General features: G+C 40.4%; 1 protein-coding gene across 1 annotated transcript; it reads left to right on the forward strand.

Moving 5' to 3' along the window:
* Positions 1-441: 441 nt before the first annotated feature.
* On the forward strand, positions 442-5,915 carry LOC149184805 (uncharacterized). Its single transcript, XM_089415447.1, has 3 exons — positions 442-1,131; positions 1,779-5,087; positions 5,196-5,915. Exons 1-3 carry the CDS (start codon positions 442-444, stop codon positions 5,913-5,915), a joined length of 4,719 nt encoding a protein of 1,572 aa, XP_089271573.1.
* The last annotated feature ends 16,093 nt before the right edge of the window (positions 5,916-22,008 follow it).

A 22,008-nucleotide genomic window follows, 5' to 3' on the forward strand; every position in this document is an offset into this window, starting at 1 on the left:
CTTTGATGATGATGGTCTTTCTACCTTTTGATCTAGGAGCATCTAGACCTAGCTAGCAATGTGATTGTTTGTTCACATGTTGTGGCTAAAAGAGTTGAATTTCACTGACCTGAGTGGTCAAAAGTCAGTTTTGGTAAAGAGGGTTGGATCTCTCGAAAATGATCTTTACTTCATTATTGTAATAATTAGAAAAAACTGGAGACATGCTTGGCGCGATTTCTCTCTGGCGATGGTGAAACCCCCGAGCCCTTGACTGCGCTCGGCAGCTCCGCTGCTGGGTCGCAGCTCCCGCTGCGAGCCTCCTGCTCCGCTTGCTTCCTCCCTCCCTGGGCCTTCCGCCCCGTCTCCCGCTGCTGCTCGTGCTGAGGCCGAGGGCAGCCTGCTGCTCCCTCTGCTGGGCCTCTTGCCTCTTCCCTTCTCCTGCGAATCGCCTCCGGCATGATGGGATCTCCTGATACAGGTCAGGCCGACATGGAGAAATCTTTTGCATCACTTATCCCAGAGAACAATCCAGAACGGATCCGACCCACGGCTTCAAAATTTATCAAGAAGCTTGATGAAATACCGGAGATCCCTCTCCCCCCAACCCTCCCAAGGAGATCCGCTGTTGCCTTGGCAGAACGAGGACTAGTTGGGCAGTTCACGGGGTTATGGCCGTCCTCCCGAACTGTCCAACGATGGGTGGAAAGAAATTGGAACGCTATGGTTCAGGGGAAAATTGCGATAAGATTCTGTGGAAGAGGCTTCTTCACCTTCCTCTTCGAAACTGTGGAGGACCGCAACCTAATCTTTAGGAATGGACCATACTTCATGGACACCAGAGGCCTTTACCTCAACCGCTGGACCCCGGACTTCGACCCAGAAATGGATGTCCCCAATGCAGTCCCGGTTTGGGTTCGCCTTCCGCATCTGCCGCTTCACTGCTGGGCTGATGAATCAGTTAGAGCAATCGGAAACGGAATAGGGAAATATGTGGACAGAGCGGAGCCAAAAGAGAATATGCACGCCTGTGCGAGGATCTGCGTGGAAGTGGATTTGGGCAAAGGATTACCAGAAGCTGTCAAGCTCAGAGTTGATCAGTGGACACACATACAGCAAGTGGATTACGAGCAACTTCCCTTCAAATGCAAGGTATGTCACGAATATGGTCATTTTGCTAATAGGTGCTCTAAAGCTAGAACAGAAGTCAATGCCAGCTCTGAACCCCCAGAGGAAACATGGGAAGTAGTAAAAAAAAAAAAGAAATCAAACCCTCCCCCTGAACCAGAGGTGCCCCACACTGATATCCCTCCCATCTCCGCCGTCCCATCAAGCATGGATCATTCCATTCCCTCATCCTCCAACCCTTTCGAAACCCTAGCCTCAAAAGAACCCTCATCCCCCCCTCCATCCCCCAAGGGCAACAGAACCCCCCCCTCCTCCCCCCTTCAGGCTTCCCCCCCTCGCACAGTGGAAAGGATCCTAACAAGGAACAAAACAAAGGAAAATATTACAGCCACAGATCCACCAAGGAAAGTGGGAAGGAAATCGAATAAGGAAATAAGAGATGAGAATGCAGCAAAAGAGATGACCACAGGAACACAGCAACCAATAGACACATATCTTGACAAGAACAAGGGAAGCGGCGAAAAAACGAAGGAGAAAATCGGGCCTCACAACAAAATAGGTAAATGATGATTTTGGTCTCTTGGAACTGTAGGGGGATGGGCTCCTCCCTAAAATTAAACGCAGTCCGTGATCTCATGAACTCAGAACAACCAGACTTCCTCCTACTCCAGGAGACCAAAATTAGTGAACAAGAATTCCAAATCAGCACCTCAAAGTTTAGAAGGTATTCAGGAACAGCCGTGAGTGCAATAGGAGCATCAGGAGGCATAGGTGTATTATGGAAGAAAAGCAAATGGAATCTCATAAACAGCAATCCAAACAGGTGGTGGATTAGAATCGACATGCAAAGTCTAGATCTGAGGGAGGAATACACAATCTACAATGTATATGCACCACCCCACTTTAGGGACAAAGCCACTTGTTGGGAATCATTGAAAGCAGATATAGAGGCCTTACAAGGAAGGAAGATCTTTCTTGGAGGAGATTTGAATCTAATCAGGAACGCAGAAGAAAAACTTGGAGGGAAGTACTTCACAGATCCATTCAGAGACAAATTGGAGGACATCATACAAGCTCACAAATTTATAGACATCCCCCCTCAAAATGGCCGCTTCACATGGTCTAACAAAAGGATAGGCAGAAACAATATCAAAGAAAGACTTGACCGAATTCTTGTTCAGGAGAGTGCAGCAATCAGCTTTCAAAGGGTCCACAGTTCAATCCTACTGGGCTTCACTTCTGATCATAGACCTGTAGCGCTGCACTTGGAAAAAGAGGAGAATTTGGGCCCCCTCCCCTTCAAATATAACAAGACCTGGGATGCCATCGAGGACTTCAAATCTCTGATCAAGGAGACATGGAGGATAGAGATAACAGGCTCACCGCATTATGTCTGGGAATCAAAGATCAAACACCTAAGGATCGCCATAAAAAATTGGGCAAAAAACCACGCAAACGAGGAGAGGAGGACAAAAACCGAGTTGCAAAGAAGCTTGGAGGAATGGAATCAGGAAAGGGAGACAGTTCAAGAAACAGAAGAAGATCAAAAGGTAGAAGCGGAGATGCACAAAGCTTTATACAACCAGCATCGAAAAGAGGAGGAAGAGCTCAGGCAAAAGTCTAGATGTCTCTGGATCAAGTCGGGGGACAAAAATACCTCTTTCTTTCACAACTGCCTTAAGTTAAGGAGAGCTGGAAATAATATAGGTAAGATAAGGTTTAATGAGAAAGATTTAACAGAGAGTGAGGAAATCAAGGAGGCCGCGACAAATCACTTTCAATCCCTGCTCTCAGCTGACCCTCAATACAAAGAAAACCCGGACTTCATCAACATTATTGAAAGAAAGGTCACTGAAGTTCAAAACAGCAATCTGGATAAAGAAATCACTATAGAAGAGGTGGAGTGGTCCATCAACAGCATGCCCCTGGACAAAGCTCCAGGCCCGGACGGCTTCACGGTAAGCTTCTACAAAACCCATTGGGATATTATCAAAAAAGATTTCCTCAGAATGGTGAGAAACTTCCACCTCAAAAGCAAATTGGGAAGTAGTGTTAAATCTTCGTTCCTAGCCCTCATCCCAAAGGATCCAAGCCCCCAATCTTTTGATAGGTTCAGACCCATCTCCCTTTGCAATGTGTCTTATAAAATTATCTCAAAAATCCTAGCTAATAGGCTGAAACAAATTCTCCCTTCTATCATTTCTGACAATCAAGGTGGGTTCCTTCCCAAGAGGCACATAACCGATAATGTAATTATGATTCAAGAAGCAATTCACAGCAGTATAGCTAGAAACGAGAAAGGAATGATAATCAAGTTGGACATGGCTAGTGCCTTTGACAGGGTAAATCACGCCTTCCTGGAGACTGTGCTTGCAAAGTTTGGGGTTTCAAGGAATTTCATCAATAAGGTCATGGAATGTGTCTCTCAGAATTGGACAGCTCCGCTCATCAATGGGAGGCCTTGCAGAGCCTTCATAAGCACCCGTGGATTGAGGCAAGGTTGCCCCCTATCCCCCTTTCTCTATATTATAATGGCGGAAACACTAAGCTTGCATTTAGAAAACAAGAGAAGGCTGAAGGAAATCACTGGAGTGGATATAATCAGAGGAGCTAAAGGGATCAATCACTCCCTATTTGCAGACGACACTCTGCTAATAGGTGGAGCTTCAAGCCTTATGGCAAGGAGATTCAAGGCCATCCTTGATCTCTTCCTTCAAGCATCGGGGGGAAAACTAAACAACAACAAATGCAAAATATATACCTGGAATGTTCCAAGACATATAACTCAAAGGATTGCTATGATTCTGGAAATTCCAGGCCAATCTAGTTGGTCTCACTTCATGTATCTAGGACTCCCGCTGGCCAAAGAATCAATCAAACACGAAGTATGGGTTAATTTGATCGAGAAGCTTAGAGGCAAACTTCAAAGTTGGGGGATGCACTGGCTCAATCTAGCAGGAAGAACAATCCTTATCAAGTCCATCTTATCTGCCCTCCCTATTTATCAATTCGCCATAACGCTCGCCCCCTCAAGTATCCATAAACACATGGAGCTCATCCTTAGAAGCTTTCTCTGGAAGGGTGGAAAGCAAGAAACGAAGAAATTCAGTCTTGTAAAATGGGAAAAGGTCATCCTCCCCATAGAAAAAGGCGGGCTAGGAATTAAAGTGCCCAGATTGGCAAACTTGGCAATGGGATTCAAGTTAATATGGAGAATTCTAACTGAGAAAGACTCCTGGTGGGCAGAGGTCTTGAAAAAAAAATACCTAAGTGGAAGCAACAGCAATATCCTCTCCGACACAATCACAGAAAGACAATGCACCCCGGTCTGGAAGCTGATCAAAAAATCTCTAACTCTCCTCAAATCTCATATCTCCAAAGCCCCAGGCAATGGGAAGCAAACCAGCATATGGAAAGACAAAATAATGGGTCAGGAAGCCAAGGAAAAGCTTCCCCATCTGAGGCCGCTGCAGCAGTGGATGTCTGATAAAAATCTCACAACTCTCTTTGACATTTCAAATTGGGACCATGACAGCTGGAAAGGCTGGAAAATCAGGCATCTTCCTGATGGACTAAAGGAGCAATGGAACAACCTTAAACTCTCATTAGCAGGAGCAGCTCCCACAAGCAAGGGGAAAGAGGACAGTTTCATATGGGATCCAAATGGAGGCACCTACTCGGTTAGGGAAGGTTACAAAGCGCTCCAAAAACAAGCTGCATTGAATAATTGGCAATATCACAAGAACGCTTGGAAAATCGAAAGTATCCCGAAGATAAAACTCTTCAATTGGACCTTGCTTCATGGCAAGCTCCTAACAGCTGAGAATTTGAGAAAAAAGGGGATCCAGGGGCCTTCCATCTGTGTTATGTGCAGGAAAGAGGAAGAAAGCCTCAATCACCTCTTCATAGAATGCCCAATAGCATCGACATGCTGGAAGCTCATAACCAGCCCTCTAGAGACAGGGGAGGTTCCCAACCAGGTCTCTCTCCTTTAGAAAGGCTGGGGGAAACTCTCTCCCTTTCCAACCAAAGACACAACCCTCGCCAAGAGACTCTGGTCCAGCATTCCCTCCAACCTCTGCTGGCAGATATGGCTCGCCAGAAACGCAAGCATCTTCAAAGACAAAAAACCTAGGATCTCAAATATCCTGGCCAAAACTGTTGCGCTTATAGCTGAGACTATTGAAGCCAACGGGATTCAACAAGCTGACCCGGAATACTCAACTGAGCAAGTGAAAGCATGGGTTCAAAGATTCAACTGCAAGCCAAATCCAAAATTCAAGACAATCAAGGGATCTGGACAGAGTGAATGGAAGATCAGAGGGTCAAAAGAGGAAGTTAACAACTGGATCCAAAGGCAAAAAAGGCACACACTACACTTCGACGGGGCCTCAAAGAACAATCCAGGCATAGCTGGAGCAGGGGGAGTTTTAAAGGACCCCCAAGGAAAAACGATGGTTACATATGAATGGAGCTTGGGGACTTTGTCAAACAACAAAGCAGAAGCATATAGCCTCCTTTTGGGGATCTCCATAGCGCGGAGGAGGGGAATTCATGACCTTCTAGTGATGGGAGACTCAGCAATCCTAATAGCAGCCTTAAACAAGGGGAACAACTTCAACCAATGTGCCCTGAACAGAACAAAAGACAGAATCTCTGAACAGGCCAGGGGCATGAACAACGTGACTTATAAACACGTCCTCAGAATACATAATAAGACAGCTGACGAGCTGGCCAACAAGGCCATCAAAAGACCCACGGGCCAGGTGAGGGAGAATGAGGAAATATATGATCATGATATCCCATAGATATATCTTAATCCCAATGCATCTGACTGTTAGTCACCTCAGGCATCTAACTCGAGACAACAGGCCAGCGAAAAAGAGATCTTCTGCTCTACAAATCGATCTCGACTGCCAAAAAGGAGGGTACAGGACAGGGAATCGGCCTCAGGACCTAAACATGCAAGAAAACAACAGCATTTCTCTTCGACACTCTCCCGGAATCAAAGGAAGGCGTGATCATGCCCATACTTGTTACAGAATACAAGGACGGTCACAGAGCACCTCAGATCACTCGAGGACAGATATGATCAGTCACTCCGCCTCCATTCATGAGTGGGAGATCGCCCGTTGCATCCTTTTTAAACTCATCAAGAACCCAAAGGCCCTCACTACTCATCAAAACCATAGCGCGCGCAGGAGAGCCCTTCTGGATCGGAGGCAGTGCCAAGGTGGTCCTTTCTGCAGTAACAAGGCTAGCACCGGAGACCAAATACACTCTGAGATTCTCTTAGTGAACGGCAATAGCTGGCTTTCCTTTGCGCACAGTGGCACCAGGCATCGAGCGCAAGCAAACTCCACGAGGGCGGACTTACCAGATCTCCATCTGAGCTGGGTAAACAATCTTCCCTTTATCTGTGTTCTTTTCAATACTAACAGTTGGTTCTGTGCTCCCAGCACTGCTCTCAATCATCAACAGGGCACTCACCTCAACTCTGCCTCACCAAAGCAATCCGGCTACACAAGCGGCAAGCCTCATAACTCCTCAGCATCTGACAAAGCCTTCACCGCTCCCAGCAAGATGGCTGACCAGAACAATCAGCAAGCTAACCAGCAGCAGCCAAGGAACCCGATGGATAACATATTCAACAACAGAGATTGCCATATGTGCAAGGCACATGTCATTATGATCAATGCTCTGAAGAAGCAGGTGAAAGAACTCACTGAGGACTTTCACGCGGACAGAAACTCGAAGAGAAAGAAGCTGGAGAAGAGGAAAAAAGAAATCGAAGACCTTAAGGATCGCTGCATCCACATGGAGGCAGTCATTGACCACCTCCGCACCTTAACTGAAAGCCAGCAAGGAGAAGCTTCAACAAGAGTGAGCAAGAGGGAACCTCTCCAGGATGACTCGGTTACCCAACATTCCCCCTAACTCATGCAGTGTAGTTATAAATGGATAGGAGGATCCTTTGTAAGGCATTATAGCCGTTTAAATTCAGTATTAAGTGTAGTTAAGAAGAGCTTCGAGAACTATGGGTCTGCGAGCCCAATTTTGAATCTCAGCTCTTGGAATCTTCCTCTTATTGTAATAGTTTTCGAATCGCAAGTTTTATAATACACAAGTAGACGACTTTGTTAAAAAAAAAATAATTAGAAAATTGTATTATTTTAGACTACGTGCTAAGTTGTTAGCATAGGTGTGTAATAGAGCTTAAAAATAGAGATTTGATTATTAGATTGATTAAAATAGAGATCGAGTTGTTAGTGCAGTTAGAATAGGATTTGACTCATAAAAGAGAAGAAAATGTAATGGAAATGGATTAGCTGAGATGATTGAGAATTGAGTGAGAGGCGAGAGTTTGAGTAATAGATAGGGGTTTGAGATTGAGATAGAAGTTAAATAAATTGCTGTAATTGAGTCGAGAGGGCCAAGACTCTGTAACTTCTATTATATTGAATAAATTGATTTAGTGTGCATCTGTGTGTTAATCTTGGTGAAGACTCCCGTTTACTTCTGTGTATCCGCTTTTTGAATGTAACCGAGTATTTTCTCTGTTTTCACACTTTAATTGTAAATCTCAGTATTTATGTGTTTTTCACTAAATCACGTTCATTTAGTGTTAAGGGGTAATCTTGGAGTTAAGCATTAAAACATTGATTAAGCGCTTTATTTAAGTTTGCTTTAATGCACATGGTTATATTGGAAAAGCGGGTTTTATCAACAAAGGTGGTTATCGAGCGAAGGAAAAGATGTAAGTGGTAATTCAGGGTGGTCACCCGATTCCATTAACCAAGCGACACGTAGCACTCAGGTGGAGAGAGAAAACCGCTTTATCGGGCAGGTAATCCCCGTGCAAGTGGTTCACCCGATATTGCTATTAATCATTGGATCAAGTGCGCTTTGATCAACGGTGGAGGATCAATAGATTGTTTTGTTGATCGGGGTGAATGATGACCGTTAGATCTGGAGAGAGGAGATCAATGGCGTAAAGCGATCGCCAAATTGTTTTGTTGATTGGATTGAGTGATGACTGTTAGATCTGGAGAGAGGAGATCAACGACGTAGAGTCAAACGTTGTTTATAAAGGGAAAGTCAACATGGGACCGACGTATTTAGGGGAAAAGTAGGACCCTTAGGTTAAAGTATGCCACATACAGAATCTGCTTGAACGCATCTGATTGGTTATAAAGTAACCAATAGTCTATTTTTAAGACTACCACCTTGTTTTCATCAGCCACCTGCGTCACCTTTGAAGTAAATATATATATAATTTTATTAAAAATTAAAACAATTCAATTTTTACTAACTTAATTAAGTTTTTTTCGGGTTTCTTTATAAAATTGAGAACTAACTTTTGAAACTTATTTAAAAAATCATATAAATTACTTTCTTTAAAATTTAAATCTTAATAAAGATCACGACAATCTAAGCTTTTATCAATTTAATTAACATATTATTTATATCATCAAAAACTAATTAAAAATACATTTTATTAAATGAAATAAATATAAACATTTTTTTAATATATGCTTATTGAGTATAAAATAGATGGTAATAGGGTATTTGTTAAGATATTTTGTGGTAAAAAAGTTAGCGGTTTGAAACCCGTGAGCAAAAATATAATTATGCTAAGGGTTAGTGTGGCCAAGGCCAGATACAATCACCAAATAATTTTGACGACTTAAATGCTTGAGTCATGGTTACTCAAACCACTTAATAAACATACCAATAATCTCAAAATTCACATTACCTAACCAAAAATAAAATAAACTTTTATTATATAGTAACTTAATAACTTTTATTGTAATTATATAAATACATATATAATGTTGCATTCCACGCTACATAACTCACTCATATGCATACAGAAAGTGTAGATTTAACATTACACAGTACCATGGTAATGCTAACATAACAGGAATAGATGTAAATATAAAATAATAATGGAGAAGGAAAATAATACAAATATAGAATATGATACAAGCCACAAGATCATCATTATTCTAATTGTTTTTAGAGGTGACCAACTTGCCTAACACCACCCTTCACCATGACCAAATTGAATTTATAAATAACCCACTTATTCTACACCACAACATTAAAAACAATATAATGTCACTGTCATCCATAATTTCTAACACCACCCTTGACAATGACCAAATTGAATTTGTAAATAACCCACTTATTCATCACCACAACATTAAAAACAATATAACGTTACTATAATCCATAATTTCAAACAAGTGAATGAAGTGATACCAAGGGCCGCCTTTGCATTTTAGTTTAATGTAAAGCCATATGATGACCACATATAGATCTTAATAAGATCTTATTAAGTACTTTCTTTTAAAGATGGTAATTAAGATAATCACGAATTTTCAAAGTTTGACGTCGATATAATATATATTTATTAAGTATTCAATATGTTATTGATGAGATTTGATTTTGGATAACACTCCTCTTTCTTTTTTGCTCAGACAAGAATCAATTAACAATGGTCGCATTAATATAGGTCAAAACTTTTGACATGCAAATTTCAATTTCAATTTAAAGGTGTTTAGATGTGACATCTATCATGTAGATGGAGAGGATTTATGAACCAAGATCTGGTGAGATTTCTACAATGTTGGATAATGATGTGGCATTAGCCTTATGGGTTTCTATATGATTTTTATTGAACCAAGTGTGATTTTATTGGGTTGGGCTTCCTACACGTCTATAAAGAAGTGTTGGGAGAACTAAACTTTTAGAGTAAGAATCAATCAAGGAATTATCAAGTTTGTCTCTAAAAGTGCAGACCTACAGATAATCATAAATTGGTGGCTTATGACTTTGTTAAATATCCCATAGAAGATTTTGGCTAAGGCACTTTCTTTGGGTATTAAGCATATTTTACCAAAGGTGTTTCCTTTAGAGAAAACATGATATATTCATGGGTCATACATTCTAAATGATGTTATTACCACCATGGGAAGGCATGGAAGGGGCTTCAATGCCTTATTTGTTAAAATAAACTTTGAAAAAACTTATCACTAGGTCAAATGGTCTCATAATTTTATGATGTTTAAATTTGTGGGTTATGCTCCCACCTTACATTGGAATTCTCAAAATTCTCTTTTCATATGTCTTAACATGTGTATCTATCAACATAAGCAAATATGAAGAGGTTGGGCCCCTTTAGTTAATAAGAAAAGGATACCGCTTGGCCTAATGGTTGTTGAAACTTTAAGGTATCTTTAATGTTCAAAGGTTAATTTGATGGTGATTAAAGGTGTTCTCCTTCCTAAACTTGAAATCATGGGGCAATTGGGTGATATCCATTTTATTGCGACTCATTTCACACTATTTAAGAAGAGACCAAATTGAATCCTAAGAAGATATGATGGAATGCTTGGACATTCTATTTGTTGTCTTAACCTCTAACATTTGGTGGGTCAAAGCACAATACTAGAAAAACACAATGTATTATCAATAAGTCATTGGCATGGTTGAATTGGTCTTGGATTCAACCTTGACATATTTTCAAATTCTTAAGAATACCTTTTCTTTTATAGGCATTTCCCAAAGATTTATAGGAGAATAAAAGTAAGGTATTTCACAAAATTAATTGGGGGATTTTTTATAATGCTCAAGAGTTTGGAAGGCTTACAATTGAGAACAACATTTATGTTTCATTTCAAACTCTTTCTCATATTAAGGATGTTGGTACTTTTGTTTTATATAGTGTGTGGAAGCCTTGGGGGTTGTTAAGCACAACTTGTTATGGGGAGACTTATCTCTTTTAACTAATCTCTCTTTAATTAAATAATGCCTATGATGGTCCTTTCTTATAAAATTTGAAATCATTTGTTTGGCCAAATCCTCTTGGGTATTAGTGGTGAGGTCTCATGAAAGGTACTTGCCTTGCTAATGGTATAAATAATAGCATGACATGAATTTGATACCATTTGGATGATCTTAAAAGAAAATATAGCTTGACTAACACTAAGAAATTCATTGTGGAGTTATCAAGGACTCATTTCAAATGACCTTGTGCATTAGCATTCTTTCGCATGCCTTCAACATGATGGCAAGACTAAAAATGGGGGAAATCCATGACCTTCACCAACTATTGTAGGTTTTAACCATGTACAATTAATTGCTATAAACTGATTCTTAATTTTTTTTTTGAAAGGATGTAATGTTGCAACACACATTAACTCAAAATTTTCCTTATAAACCCAAACTGAGAAAACCAAAAAATAATTTTCAGTATATTCCTCCTTTATGCTATTAAAATACAATATGTGTATCTTTCAATTTCTAAAAACAACCAATCCACTTGCCTTGGATTAGAATAGCCTTAACCAAAAAATGTAAAACCATGGGTTGAACTAGCATGGCCACAAAACTACAAAAAACAAAAATAATATGCTAAAAACCACCAAATCCAAAATCAAACAACTGCCCAAATTTTTTTTTATTTTTATTTTGGGGGGTATGCCCCTAAACCATAGAAGATGGGGTCTTTTCCCCCCTATGATCCCCCACTACACTAGGTGCAACATATAATATGTGACGGTAGTCGTACATAGAATATAATGCATACCCTACAAGTCTAATCCTTCTTTAGGATACAAGTGGCTATGCTCAAAAGCTATCCTATAATGTTAACTCAATAATATCTATCCACTAAATCCCAAGCATATGACATGGTTATTTCTACTTCATAGCCTTTGAAAGATGGCCTTGGAACCCAAGAAAGCTTTTTTCCCTTTTGTTTAGTCATGGGAGGCCTTCTAGTGGGTGAAAAGATTATCTTTTAGAGAGGTACAAAAACCCATGTTGTCCACAACATGGGTGAGTGGAGGTTTTTAAGCATTTGTTTTGGTTTTGTGTCTTAAGTAAGTTTTTATGGGCCTAGATCATATTTCTATGTAAACAGTACCTCCCACCGTCTATATCTTGGAGAGATTTCGTGTAAGAAGACAAGATTCCTTGGCCCATTGACTTATTTCCATTATGTTTAGATTCTTATCAGAATTGAAATTTAGTATTAGCTTTGGAAGAAGCATAATATTGTTGCTTTTAATTCAACTAACCCATAAAAAAAAAAAATCTCCTAGTACGACAATGCAGTAACTTGTATTAGGATGTTTATAAAAATCATTGTGTAGGTGCAAAAGCCAAGGATGGATATGGACCATACCCATTGGCAACATATCAAAGAGATGAGAGTAGGCCTTGTCACCAAAAAGATAGTTAGGGATGCGATCGAGTCAGCATTGGAGGAGTTAGACACTTGTTGTACCCTACAATGGTAAATAATTCTCGCCACTGGCCCTAGCCATCTCTAAGGGCATGTAGATTGCATCACGATGGTTGGAGACTCGCATAGTTGAAAAATGTTGATTCCAAAATTATTAGTTAAGGTCTTGCCATCAACGATCATAACTAACCTCCTTCTAAGGTTGGCATGTTTATTTATTATGTTTCCTATCCTTGCGTTGTGATCTTTTATTTATTGTTGTTAATATTTTTTAACTATAGAGTTTTAGTTAGTGATTGTATGACTAGAAGGGTTTTGGCTTAAGCTAACCTATATTTTTAATTTTACTAAGATTTTGCTCATACTTGTGTAGATTGCACTGACAGTCTACCATTTTTGTGTTAAAGATTTATACACTATACTTATAATAATCATAATAATAATAATAATAATCTAATTTTATGGCTATGGCGCAATTAGACAACAAATTGATGTATAAAGCCCTCTTATTTGTAGGACGAAACCCACGTCCCTGTATTGATTTGACAGTGAAAAATTACAAAAATATACATACTCTATCCTACTCTAAATTTGAACCTATAAGTTTTTATAAAGATACACATTTTAAACTATTAAAACCACTCAAACTACACACTAATAATAATAATAAAATTTTAATTAATGATAAACATATTACTAAATCCTATAATAATTATAATAATTATATATTAAGAAAATAACCCATCAAATATTTATAATAAAATAATATATACGGTCAAACTTCTTTTCATTAATGGAGGGTTAAAAGACAACGAGGATTATCTTTTCTTCATAAAGTAAGAGTTAACTGAGAATTATTATTATTTTTTATTAATTTTAAATTTCAAATAAAAAGTTTCTGTTATACAAAATGTCACCCAAAAAATTATGCAAAGAAATTATAGGATAAAATTTGGTTAAGACCACTGATGATAAGTGGGGCCTTGCTCGTATGGACAATGATACTCTCCACTCGACATACTTCACATCTTGCGACCTAGGGATCACGTATGGAAGTGTGTGTTGTTTGAGTGGACTAAATAATGATTGCAAACATATACGTTATCAAATTATTTCTTTAACGTACAAAAAAATGTTTTCACTCTATAAATGTCCACTTGACCAATAATTTTAAAAGTCATTATTTTAAGCCATATATAGATATAGATAGATATAGTTTATATTGATAATTACAAATATTTATGATAACAAATGAGTGGGAATGATGACTTTAAACCATAAGAAAATAATGTGAATTTTTCATAAAATATAAAATGTTTTTAATTAATTAACTAAAAAGTTAATTTTATATATATATATATATATAGCATTTTGTGGTATGAAATATTACAAGAAGAAAATCATTTAATATTAGGAAGCGTGAATAAATGGAGTGGAAATTGTGAGATACAACTTAAACATCCACACTACAAATGATCTATAGACTATGTGATCAGACGGTGAAAAAATTCATGGTCCCCTAGGTCGAAGTTTAGTGTGTGGAGGGGGGAGGGCGATCTAGTGCACTGTAATGAAATCCTACCCATCGAAAATAGAAGACTTGGATATATTGTGAGGCTCCCTGCCCTAAAACCTAAAACCACTAGAGGAGGGGGTCACAATACCATAAGAGGACTAAGGAAATTTAGTTGTCGACTTGGTTGCGTGATGTAACAAAGTATCTTGGAGACAATTAAGCATCCATGACTAACACATTTGGAGCTGAAGAAATCGAGAACACTGGAAGTGGATAAACAATGTGGCAATCCCAGTCAACATTATGTCATCATGACATCATCGCTAACATCACCCAATTATTTTGAAATCCACCTAACTGAATAAAGTATATTGATAAGTGAAAAGAGAGGAAACAAGTTCATTTTATTATGTATGAAAACATATCAGCATTTGAGTGACCTGCCAACTCAACTTGTTAAGTGGTTCTTCATAAAATATCTCAAACTCAAGATTAACAAACTTCATGGACAAATCTCGGGTAGCTTCTCTTACATTTCTCAGTCTTTTAAAAAGAAACAAAATGGCCAAAGCTAATAGTTCAAACCTCGCACATTGCGATATTGTAAATTTTGATAATTTACCATTAGTATATAGAGAGGCCGATGTATATGATACCCGTTGTAAGTTTGATCTATTCCAAGTTAGAGAATATACTTTTACTAAAGTGATCTGTAAATTGTCGTGGATATTTTACTGGACTGTTCATCACAACAAATATGATAATACTATATTTAAAATATGGAATTCTACACTATTACAATTTTATTAAATTTATAAATTTCTAGATTTTATTGTAAATAGTACATTCACAACAAATATGATAATACTATATTGAAAATATGGAATTCTACATGTTGGTAGTGGAAGCCCCACTCAACGGTCATGGGGCGCGAAGCCCGCAATTTTGGGTAAAAACAGGGTAAAGACTTCGCGCGATGCATGGAGCACAATTTGTAATAAGTTGAAGTCAAAGGGTAGTCTGCCCGGAAATAATGTAATGAAATGTAAATTGAGTCGGCCTGCCCGTGGATCGCGGTCCATGGGAAGGTATAAATAGAGCAAGGCTCTATGGGTAGAGTAGCTAAGTTTGGTTGTATGTTTTTGGATCTGGCATGTAATGGGTTTTTGAGGAAAGTAGTCTGAAAGCGTCTGTAAGTCCGAGTCGAGGGTTTGGGTAGTGGATAGAGGCTTTGCAGCTATGTGCGCAGAGGCCTAGAAGAGTCCGCAGCTGTGTGCGTGGACCCCTGCAGCTGAGTGCGCAAGGCGGATCTGGATATATTGGTGATAAGTGGAAATAAAGATAAGTTTCTTCTGTAAATTCTATATTGCGAATCTGATTGTATGAATGATTGATATAACTGTTTAATCTAAGTGCATATGCTTATGTTATAGATATGTGTGAATCTAAGTGTATTCTAAGTACGCGAACTGGCCAAATTTGTTAAATGTTTGCTTAAAGACCCTTCTAAGTAGATCTGAACTACAATACTTCATCTAGTAGATTAGATTTGTGGACCGCGCGCTAATAGATAGTAAAAGGTATTCGGGATCTGTGCGAATACAATGCAGCGCGAAATTGCAGAACGGGGCGCGAAACCCCCAAACCACATCTAGGCATCCCAAGGGTGCGAAAACCTGGTTCTAGCACCCTCCCTTGCTACCTCGGGTGAGACCTTAGTTCACGCTTCGTGGAATGTTGCTGAAAGGGCCGGTAGCTATGGGATTTGCTTGGCTAAATAATTCTTCTGAACCTGGGGCAGGCCCATATAAGCCAACAAATGGTTCCGTTTCCAGGACCGGGATCTGCCTAAGGGGTGTTTGATGTTGGGACATTGGAACCCTACGAAGAAAGAGATTGAAGAGTGGTGGGATTTGAAACTCCATGAGTTCGCAGCTCAGGAGAACAGAAACCCGCGAGTATCAGAAGAAGATTGGCTAGACCAGTATATATTCACAGACATTCACGAAATCTTCTTTGCGACATTTCTGGTAGAGCTGTACGAGTGGATTGCAAGGCTAGCTGACAGCGGGGGAAGGTGCAAACTGGACCAGCCTATTGTGTGGACCCTGGAACTGGTGCGCAGGCTAGAAGCCATAGAAGATAAAATCGCGTGCGTAGTAGATCATTAGCTGGATCGGGTAATAGGAGGATTTATTACCGAGTTCGTGATAGATACAACTGTGAGCTATAGTGAAGCAGAAAGGCGGTTTCTTCAAGGACCTCAGGGTAGGTGTTAGGGCCTAGATTTACCTTAGGCTGAAAAGGTAGGATCCAGGGCCAACATCAAACCACGCTCAGCCTCGTAGCTAGCCCTACAAGGATAGGAGAGGGCTCTCTCCGGGTCAATCTCAACAATAATGATCTATGGGGCTTGAGATGATTGAAATATCTTCTGATTTTAGGCTAGGTATATGTACAAAAGAGTTGATTGAATAAAAAAATGATTTGTTGGCTCAGATGGAAAGATAGATTTTAGGTGCGGGGATTGAGGCTCAGTTCTGCAGAGATCTCAATGGGGCAAGGTAGGCAATCGTTTTGGTGCTTAAATTTTAGTGAGATGGAAGGAAAAGACAGGTGAGGTGTTGAAGAGGTCAAGAGCAATCATGAATCCTCCCCAAACAGCTAAAAACATCAAACAACTAAAGCAAACTTCAAGTAGAGCATTGCACTTTCAATGAATTCTACTTACACTCTTGTTTGTTTAGTTCAGAAGAAATAAGATAGAAATGAAATCACATAAACAAATTCACAATCACAAAGAGCAGCACTGTACCAAGACAAATTTCCACATGAATACCAAAGAGTGCTGCAAATCCTGGTCTCAATTCCTTCGCCAAAATGCTGAAAATGAATGTATAATGAAGCTCAAGGCTTTCTCAAGAGTCCAACCATGCTAATGAATGAAAAACAACATAATATAGACAAGCATAGCTCATCCTTGCCTCTAGGGGTCGAGCTCATGAGTCTAGGAGCTGATCCAACTGATTCTAAATTGAGAACTAGAAACTAGGCAAGATAACAACATGCCTCTAAAAACAAGGGAACTGATTCATTCAGTTTCAAACAACCTATAAACTGATGAATCTACCTCTACAAGTGAAAATCCAACATATTTACATCATAATCCATCAATGTTCATCAAATTACATCATAAATTTTCCATTAGGAAAGTGAAAAAGTCAAACTAGGTGAAGCTGGGCGAAAAACAAAGCAAAACTTGGTCAAACTGGAAATTTTTCCTCTATGCGCCGCGCCTGTTTGGACCCTCTTTTGGAGGCCTTCCCGATGTCCAAATGAGCTCCAGGTGTGCTTTCTGGAAAGGTCTACCTATCTACTTTCCAACCTAAGTGGAATTTTTCAATTTGGTCTCTAGTTTCCCCTCCAAAAGTCCATTCTCCCAACACTGCTTCATGTGTGTCAAAATAGGGGCAGTGAGGTCATTTTTTGAGTGTTTTTTGACCTTTTGAGGGCTCAAAACCTACCCAAATTTCTTGGCCATAGGTAGAAAAGTGTAATTTTGCATGAAAAATCCAAAAATGCTGAGTTTTTGAGATTTGGAGGCCTCTAGCAAAAGCGAGCGCCACGTGGCGTGGCGCATAGGGCAGAAAAACCTGTTTTTTGTGCCAAAAATTTACAAAAATGCAAAAATTGCTCCAAATTTCTTGAAATTTGGGCTGAGTCTTCTCTATCAAGTGTTGTGATGGGCCAAGGAAGCCTCAGCCAGGATTTTAAGTCCTTCATCCTCTTTTTGCCTCTTTGATGCTTTCTTTAACTTTGCTTTCAAATCCCTGATTCTTGCTTGGCACACCAAGTTTCGGGACAAGTAATGATATGACAAGTTTCTAAGCATATTCTTCTCATTTATTGCCTTCTCCAGCTTCCTCTCCAAGTGGATATTAACTCTTTCAAGCCATGACTCCCTATCGACATTGATCTCTTGCTCCAAGGAAGTGAACTCCACCCTCCTCCTTTGGGTAGCTTGGCGGTTTTGCCGAATGTTTTGTAACTCCATAACCACCTACTGATCCTCCAGCTGCTTGTTCCTCTGCTCTAGGTACTGTATAGTCCATTGGGCTCTATCCAAATTGGCAGACAAGGCATCAATGTCCGCCTGCTGCTCCTTGATGATCTCTCTAAGGTTTTCACTCTATGGGCCATGTCAGTATCATCACCCTCAATGAGGATGAAATCAGTCTCTCGCTCACCTGATGGTCCTTCCTCCTGTAGAGGCCTCTTGCCTCGGTCCTGAACCTACTGTGCTGATGGAGGAAGCAAGGCCCCTTCCACCCTGGGTGGAGATAACACTCGCTTCGCTGCTACAAACAACCGTCTAGTGCCTCTCTGATAAGAGATGAACACCGGCACACTAGCGGTCTCATGGCCCCCATGCTGATAAGAAGGTCCACCTGTCTCATGCCCAACCTATGAAGGTCCCTGTGAAGCTCTAAAAAACTCATGAGAGATGAAGTCATCCCAAGTGATGCCCTGTAAACCAAGCTGATGAACGACCACAATTTTGATGAGAGCAAAATGATAAACACTGTTAAACTGCTGCTGAGGGGTCTTGTGTTGCACAAGAGTGGTCATCCTTTCTATGTTTCGGCATATGAAATAGGGGATGTTCATCATCTGCACCCGAGTAAAATGCATCAGTAGCCTGATGTGATAAGCATACAAGTAGGAGAACCGACCCTCACAGGTGAAATACTTCATGATGAGTTTCATTAAAGGAGCATACTCATCCTTGAGGAACCGGAAAGGAAACACTCTCTTGAGCTACCTCAAAAAACCAGGTTTGATGTATGGTTCATAGTGCTTCCAGTCAATTTTCTGCCTCTTGTTCCATGGTTCTCCAATGTTTGGTATGCCGGTTGCCAATGAAATGGTTTCTGGTGTTAATGTGAAAGTAACACCAGCAAGAGTGGCTTGATCACCATGTAAATGCAACACAAATAAGTGGGCCAACTCATGATGAAACTAAACATTAGCAACCTTCTCGCAAAATTCATAACATGACTGATGCTGGAAACAAAATATGGCAAGAGGGCAGGCCTGCAACTCGGCAAGAGTGGTAGGTTCTTCTTTGATATGTCTGCCACCTCTATGAGGCCTCCTAGGTGCATGTCCCTCCGTGGGTGAGTCACTTTGGGTCTCTTCTTCATAATCATATGAAGGATCAGATGCCATAACTGCTGGTAGACAAATTTCCTTGAAGAAATAAGTGCTGATGTGTCAAACTGTGGTGGACTGTTTTTGGTGATGTGCTTGACCTCTACCACCAAGGGAAAACAGTGAAACAAGGGACTGTTAGGAGAGGGGAAAAATAGTGGGAAATTTGGGACTGTTGGGTAGACTTAGTTAGGGAAATATGGGATATTATGGGAGTTTTTGTATAGGATTAGGGTTTGGGGTTTACATTTGGAAATTTGGGAAAGGGAATTTGGGATAAGGAATTAATGAACTTAGGGGGGTAGGGGAACTTAGGGAATGATAAAATCAAAGGACAAATGAGATGAGGGAGTGAACTTGGTGACAAAACAACGAATTGAAACCCTAGCAACAAGTTTCTTTGAGGTATTTTAAAAGGTAGGGTTTGATTGCTTTACACAAGCACCATGAAACACACACCATCAATCAACCATTAATCTTGGATGAAAAACCATGAATGAAGTTCAACCTACTTGTATCGATGCATTTTGGGAAATTTTGGAGTGAATTTGGTAATTTTCGGGCTTCTTGGATGTATGCGCCATGCAACATGCCCAATGCGCTGCGCCCTTGTTAAAATGAACTGAGTGCTGAGGCACAGTGCGCCGCACCTCTTGCCCAGTGTGCCGCGCCGGTAATCTTACAGCAATTTTCACCCAATTTCTCACTTGCTCACCAAATTTTCTCTATCTTGCTTCTCTTTTGCAAATGAGCTTATCAAATGAAGGAATAGCTTATAAACAAAGAGCTTTTGAAATTTTGGCTCATAAAACCCACTTTTATAATGTTTTGGATTTGACTTTATCTTTAAACTCTGTTTTTGGACTTTTTCATTGCTTTTTCACTTTGTGATGATTTTAATGACCTGAGCTTGCTTGTTTTTGTAGGTGTTGGAGCTTCTGGGCTAAGGAAAGAAACCAGGATGCAGATGAATGGATTTACAATGAGGAAAACAAAAATTTTCATGATTTTGTACAATAAATGCTAAATACTCTGTTTTTTCCTCAAAACAGAGTTTTGAGGAAAAACACATTTTCAAATGCTTGGTGATAAAATTTATTGATGTTGCAACCTCCTCATGGCCTGCTGGCAATTATTGGACACTTCGACACATTTCTTGATGAAACCCTAATGAAACCCTAGACCTAACTGACCATGAAACCCTAAAGACAATCTTTGCAATTTTCAGGATAAAAAGGAGACTATATATGTGTTTTATGAGCAAATCTGTGCCAGCAGGTAGATAACATGAGGGAAACTGAAGGAATGCCACTACCGTCAGATGATCTATGTGCCTAATGGAATGCAAATGACTGGGCAGGACACCTAATATGAAATGCAACAAGAGGATTTGATCTCTGACGGAGGGATGACAATACCGAGTCTAACAATAGGTATATCAAATCCTTGAATACTTTGATTAAGATGTTGTTGTGTGAAAAATAGATTATGCACGTTTATTGATGTCTGGAGTGACGCAAAGCAGAAGAGGTTATCGCGGAACGGAAGGAGTAGAGAACAGTCCTTTAGCTTCTATTTCCCGGGAAAGTGAGAAGGAGCTCGCGAGGTTCTCACCAGGGAGCGCTTCCCACTGATACCACCTTCGTCCACCCCACCCCCAACCCCACCCTCACCAAAAGTCGGGATGGCGAGTGCGATCAAGCTGCCAACATTTAAGGGTGTAGGAAATGAAGAACCAGGACGGTTCTGGTTTGTGATCCGGTCTGTATGGGATGCCCAAGGCGTAATAGATGAAAACATCAAAAAGGCCACCTTAGTTAGTGCACTACAGGATGACGCGCTAACATGGAACATAAAATATTCGACCGATCATCCAAATGCGGGAATAGCGGCAATCCATGATGCACTAAACAAAGAGTTTGGCTGACCAAAATCGGAAACCCAATCGGTTATTGGGTTCAAGGAGATTGTAATGTTGCTTGGCGAAACCCCATGGGATTTGGACCAGAGATTAAAAAGCACTATTCACGAAGCTAACATGACATTGACGGATGCGCAGTGTTGCGCGTGGTTTGTGGCGTCATTGACACCACATTTGAGGATGGCTCTGTCACAACAAAAGGTCTTAACCCAAGCTGAGGCGCTAGAGACAGCAATGAGGTTGCACGAGACCCCCATACCAGATCCAGGGTTGGGATTTAAGCAAATCCACGTACAACTTCAAAACTTGAGTTTAGAAATGCAAAGCTTGAAGCAAGAAAGAGTGTCCCGACCAGAGGCACGCGCAGAGGTGGGATGTCTTAAATGCAAGAGCCAGGGACACGATAAGGACCATTGTCCTGTCTTTGCAAATTATCTGGTAGGGGGAGGCCCAATGTCGTTGAAATTGGAGGTATAAGTAGGAAAAAGTGCCATGCTTGCACTTTGGCGCGTGATTTGTCAAGTGGGTGGAAAACATGCAACAAATAACTGCCACTTATTAAAAAAGTATACCCAGACCCCGTAACAACTTTATTGCAATTTTTGTCGATTAGTAGGACATGATGAGCAGACATGTTGAAGTTATGACTTAATTATGGAAAGAACCCCAACTTACCGACTTTAGACTGAAGTGCGAAGAGAATTCAAAGGACGCGGCTGAGGAAGAGGAATGGGGCTCGGGCGAGGCCGCGGACAGCTGATCTGTTATAACTGTGGAGGGCTGGGACACTACACTCGCAACTGCACTAACCTGACCAGGATTTCGTGCCCCTACTGTGAACAGTTTGATCATGAGATGGTAGACTGTCCAATGCTAATTGCCCAAATGCATGAAAAAGGAGTGCTACAACCCTCACCAACCCAGAATGTCCAGATGATGCGATCAGAACCTCGCGAAGAGGACCCTAGTATAAACATGGTACTGAGGAGCGATGCAACT

This window comes from Pinus tabuliformis, chromosome 3_2 (assembly GCF_031772625.1).
Source record: "Pinus tabuliformis cultivar Carrire ecotype Pingquan chromosome 3_2, CPIR1, whole genome shotgun sequence".
Lineage (NCBI taxonomy): Eukaryota > Viridiplantae > Streptophyta > Pinopsida > Pinales > Pinaceae > Pinus > Pinus tabuliformis.